This window comes from Centruroides sculpturatus, unplaced genomic scaffold, assembly GCF_000671375.1.
Source record: "Centruroides sculpturatus isolate CEXI.00-Female unplaced genomic scaffold, Cexi_2.0 scaffold347, whole genome shotgun sequence".
NCBI classification, from domain to species: domain Eukaryota; kingdom Metazoa; phylum Arthropoda; class Arachnida; order Scorpiones; family Buthidae; genus Centruroides; species Centruroides sculpturatus.
This window is the reverse complement of record NW_019384871.1, coordinates 650,733-656,771: the sequence shown is the minus strand read 5'-3', so window position 1 is coordinate 656,771 and position 6,039 is coordinate 650,733. Positions and strand designations below refer to the sequence as shown.

The 6,039-nt window shown below is 28.8% G+C and overlaps 1 protein-coding gene across 1 annotated transcript in view; it reads left to right on the top strand.

Moving 5' to 3' along the window:
* The window catches only part of LOC111630892 (telomerase protein component 1-like), a 143,799-nt gene that overhangs the window by 5,604 nt on the left and 132,156 nt on the right, over positions 1-6,039 (top strand). The window contains exons 3-4 of the mRNA XM_023375050.1: positions 3,036-3,220; positions 5,667-5,844. Coding sequence (XP_023230818.1) covers positions 3,036-3,220; positions 5,667-5,844 — 363 coding nt within the window. The remainder of the gene's footprint in view (positions 1-3,035; positions 3,221-5,666; positions 5,845-6,039) is intronic.

Here is a 6,039-nt window from a genome sequence, read left to right as displayed (position 1 = left end):
TATATAATTTGAATTTTCCAAACTATATTATTATATAGTTTGGAAAATTCAAATTAAATTATGCATATAATTAAATAGGCCTAACATACAATTTGCCATGTAACACTAAACTGATAAGTTAACATAAAAATATTTTAGATTAAAATAATGCTTTAATTTTTGAACTTATCATCATCACAGACTAGCATTTACAATTTTAAACTTGATGCAATATGTTGATTAATAGAAATAAAATTGAAGTTGGCATCATGAATAATTATTTTTATTTTTAGCATAGACAGTAATTAACAGACTTTCTGACATTCAAAAATGCATTATTTATTTATGACATTTATGATAATGACTTCAGAACAAACATTTATAAGGCTCAAAAATTTCAGTTAATGATAAAAAACTAATCTTTATTCTTTATGTAAAGAATTATTATAAAATGCAACAGGGAGGAGAGCATTGCAGAACAATGGGGATCATACTAAGTCCCAAATATAACATAGAGCAAAATCAATTGTCACTTTTAGATTTTAAAATAGTTGTATTAATTATAATACTAGATGCACACACTGTTAGATCATTGAAAGTACTTGTGTTATAAAAAAGATTTTAATACTTTAAATCTTTTTTATAACACAAGTACTTTCAACGATACAAAATTATCATCATCAGACTAATGAATGTTTTTCATTTGGAACAGAATGTCATTACATGCAGTACAACATTCTCAACATTTAAATGTTCTAAATATTTAAATTTTACAGTGGAATTCAAGGCTCGTGGGTACAAGAAAGAACAAAGTTTGAAATAAAAGGCAAACAAAAACAAAAGGCACAATGGGACTCTCAAAACATTTTTTTATGGCATGACTAGGGTAGTGTGGCATCATGGTTGAAAAATTTAAAAAATGCAAACCACTAGTTAAGAAGCTCAAATGTGGATGTATTGCACGGGAAATGAGGAGGGATATTGCAAAATATAGATGTTCGATAGAGCTGATCAGAAAAGTCATGCAGTCTAATTTCAATCCCTTGTGCACTCAAACCATTCTCCTCAGTGTTGCACTAATTGTAGGGCATTATTTATTTGGGAAACCCTCTTCACTTCCATTTTGTGCTTATGCAGAATACTCACACTTGAGCTTCCTAACTTGTAGATTGTGCTTTTTAAATTTTTCAGCCATGATGCCACATAACCCTAGTTGTCCATGTTATAACGTACCATGAACTCATTCCATAAAAAAATGTTTTGAAAATTCTGTTGTACCTTTTGTTTTTGTTTGCCTTTTATTTCAAATTTCATTCTTTCTCATACTCATGAGCCACGAATTCTGCTGTGAAATTGAAATGTTTAGAATATTTAAATACTGAGGATATTATACCGCACGTAATGACATTCAATTCTAAATTTGAAACATTCATTAGCCTGATGATAGCAATTTTATATCATTGAAGTACTTGCATTATAAAAAAGCTTTTAATGCAATCTGAGAGGGTATACATCTAGTATTATATCTAATTTGTGTGGACTTTGAAATACTATTTAACTGTGTTAGTTATGCAGTATTAAGAATTTGAGAGAACAAAACAACAACTTCAAGTCTGTAATAGACTTAACAATCTAACATTAATAAATAATTTTTTGAAATATTTTAACTCTTCAAATTTTTAGCANTTTTTTTTTTATTGTACATTAAGTTTTTAATATGAATGATTATAATTTTATTTAATTTAGGAAATTTTCTTATACAACTTTGGCTTGTCCTATTAATTATAGTTAACTGTAAACAAAGAAATGTACTGTTGTTTAAGGAATGCAATAAATATTTCTAATGCTATTTAATATTAAACTACACTACACCACATTGGGATATAGTTAACAATGTATTCAGAACCAAAAAACCTTTTACAACATTCCATCGGGTGTTTGTTATAACACCTGAAGAACAACCCTGATGGAGTTTGAAAATGTTTGCAGTAGTGTTTTGCATCTGTGCACACTGGTTATTGGTTCTTGGTATGTTGTTAGCTATTTAATATATTTTAAAATAGTTTTTCAAAAGTTGTTAATGGTTTAAAGTATTAAAAGAGAGAAAGCAGATTAAATAATTTATTAATTTCTAAGCCGAAATCTATAATATAATTATATGTTTATTTATAGGCTAAAAAATTTTGATGAAAGTTTATTAAAGAAGTATAAACATGCTATTGATTCTGCTGTAGAAATAGCTGCACGTCGAAATGTTAATCCCATTCAAGGAAGAACATTGATAATATGTGATATATTATCTTGCTTTGATCATGAATGTGCAGCATTGAAGGGTTCACTTATTAATAAGGTAAGAAGACATTGTTTAATTTAAATTTTTATTATTTATCAGATTTATAACTAAGAATCTGTAGTGCTTTCTTAGTTAATAAAAAGTAACAGTAGCTTTGAGAAATGAAATATTTATGATTTTATAATACAACCACCACAAAAACTGATCAATTGGGAATGACCTCAAATTAAACCCAAATTCAGTAAAAGAAAAAAAATGTAATATTTACCCAAAAACAAATGTTTATAATAGCTTGCTATCACATCAGGTTCAGGTGTAGTGTTTGAAAATAGAATGTAACTTTGAATGTCAATGATAGCTGAAGACTATTGAAAACATTTGTTTTTTGGATATATATTATTGTTTTTTTTTTACTGGATTTGGGTTTAATTTAAGGTCATTCTGTAATTTTAGTCCACTGTGTTTTATTTTGTAGCCTATTATAGTCATGGAATTTGTACAAAGTTGATCAAGAAAAGTCAGGAAGTCATGGAATTTAAAACAAAGATTTGAGTAGGAACTCTGAACATAAAGTTTTCGACTTACTCTCAATTTTCTCTGACCTGAAGTGGGCCCTGAACAGAGCTGAAAGTATTTACTTACAGTATAACTTGGTACACAAGAATAAACATTATACAGCTGGAAAAGTGGTTCATAAGTCATTTTTAATAATTGCAGCTTCAGTAGAAATAAGTAAATATTTTGTATTTTTATTTTATTTCAGAAAGCAGTGATAAAAAGTAAACAGTTTCCTTTGAGATTTTTTGCTGCTTATCAAGCAATTCAAGAATTACAGTCATTGCTTGAATCTGATTTACTGAAATCAAAAAGACCAACAACTTATTTAGTTCAAAGAAAACAAGCACTTCCTGCCTGGAAAGTAAAATTGGAAAATAAAATTTGGCAAAGGTATAAAAACTAATACTAATTTTTTATAATAATTTTTACTCTCGTGATACTAACAAGTTAAGAGATGATATTCACATGAAGATGATTACAAAAATGTTTTAAACGCATTATTTTTGAAATTTTACTTTGTTTAAAATTTTTCTGAGTAATATCTAATAGATTTAGTATATGTCACTTTAATCCGAATTAGTAGATGTTGAGAAGAAATAATATCTAATAATTTAGAATGAAAAATATTTGATAAATTATTTCATTTTTTAAATTTAAACAGGACATGCTTCAGGAAGATTTATTTTAATCTTGTATATGTGATGATGATATAACCAGCATTGTGTGAGGACTCCCATGAAGCTGTTCATGGCCCCAATATCAAACTATAGAGAAACTTTCTTGAGAGACAGAGTATCAAATGTTTAGGATGATACTGAAGGGTGAAATGATGTATGTACTGTACAGTGGTATGGACACTGTGGCAAGGCATTCTTATAAACATACATTATTTATTGGAGAGAGAGAGTTCTTAGAGTCCTCAGTATGGTCATCCATGTTACAAGCTTCTAAATTAGAGAATTTTGGTTTTAAATCTTTGATAGACGATTGATGTTACTCAAAATGAAAGTTACTAAAACACTGTCCTAGTATATGAAGAATTCTGATTTCTCTGTGTCCCAGGTAAAATGGTGTCTGAGGTTTGTCGCATTTTGTTTATTGTGAATTTAGTGACATTGAGGTTCTACATGTTACATGTCCATGCTCCTATCAGAAACACAATCTTTATTTCCTTTTAGTGAATAAAAACAGTAAAAAAACCAGTAGGAGTATAATTTGAGTGATTATTCTATTTTTCTTGGATATTTATTAGTCCATTTATGCAATCAAGAATTTATGCATTTATGCGGTAGATGTTTGTTGAATTTAAAACATGATGAGGATATAAAATATTATTAGGAGTTACAAAGATTGAGGAAAAAGGGTGACAGTCTTATCTGCTGGTCAAGAGAGAGACTGGTATGTTGCGGACTGCACAAATCTGCTAAGAACATAAATGAAAGACACCTGGTCTGTAAGGGACCTAAAAGAGAGAAAAAACAAGAAATGGATTGAGAGGAACAAGAACTTTTGTTGAAAAAGAACTTTTTGAGAAGGAGTCTTGTGTTCTTGAGATATGGGTTTATATCTGTTCAGCTCTTTGATTGCTCATTTTGTTGGTCCAAATTCCTGTCTACACTTTCTGTGATTGGTCTTGTACCAGTTTCCAGGGAAAATTTGAGACCAGCTTGGGCTAAAAAAAGAGGTTGACATCAACATTTAATTTGATACAAAAATCTGATGCCAAACAGTGATGGTTAATCTTAGAACTTATGTTATTTATCAGTTCTTATCCCAGAGTAACTTTAAATGAAAATATTTTGTCTTTTTTTGGGGTTTTGGGGATTCTTTTTTTATTTCAACAATTTTTGGGGTAAATTTTGATGAGTGTTCAGACCCTGTCCAAAGCCTCACAATTGAATTATGTGGGAGAGAGTCAGAAAATTTGAAACTAGATTAAGTGCACACATCAGAGCAACAAAATATAAATATGATTATGAAATAAGTAAAAGAATATTCAATGATGTTATAANTAGTTATAATTTAAAATTTGTTGATAAACATTATATATTATTTTTATTTTTATTATTTTTTTTATCAATTTGAACAATTTTTAGTTTAACTCCAAATGATTGCCGGATTACATCAGGCTGTTTGCATGGCAAACAGGAGTTGTGGGTTCAAGTCCCCACTGTGGGCTGACTTTTTCCCCAGACCCTTCTAAATTAATTATTAAATTTATCAAGAGATGGCACATAATCCCTACCTCTAGACCAAATTACTTAATAATTAGCCGCATTATTATAGCCAAATATAATCTGGCAATTATTTGGTATATAAAATTGTGATTATTGTCATCGTCATAAAATTATTTTGTTCATATGAACACCCCACATTTGATTGCATCTGTGTCACTTGAACATTTTTTGACATACCTATAGTCTGTTTGCTATAATTTTGTGTATAAAGCAAAGAAGTAAAGTGACCANAAATGTACTGTTGTTTAAGGAATGCAATAAATATTTCTAATGCTATTTAATATTAAACTACACTACACCACATTGGGATATAGTTAACAATGTATTCAGAACCAAAAAACCTTTTACAACATTCCATCGGGTGTTTGTTATAACACCTGAAGAACAACCCTGATGGAGTTTGAAAATGTTTGCAGTAGTGTTTTGCATCTGTGCACACTGGTTATTGGTTCTTGGTATGTTGTTAGCTATTTAATATATTTTAAAATAGTTTTTCAAAAGTTGTTAATGGTTTAAAGTATTAAAAGAGAGAAAGCAGATTAAATAATTTATTAATTTCTAAGCCGAAATCTATAATATAATTATATGTTTATTTATAGGCTAAAAAATTTTGATGAAAGTTTATTAAAGAAGTATAAACATGCTATTGATTCTGCTGTAGAAATAGCTGCACGTCGAAATGTTAATCCCATTCAAGGAAGAACATTGATAATATGTGATATATTATCTTGCTTTGATCATGAATGTGCAGCATTGAAGGGTTCACTTATTAATAAGGTAAGAAGACATTGTTTAATTTAAATTTTTATTATTTATCAGATTTATAACTAAGAATCTGTAGTGCTTTCTTAGTTAATAAAAAGTAACAGTAGCTTTGAGAAATGAAATATTTATGATTTTATAATACAACCACCACAAAAACTGATCAATTGGGAATGGCCTCAAATTAAACCCAAATTCAGTAAAAGAAAA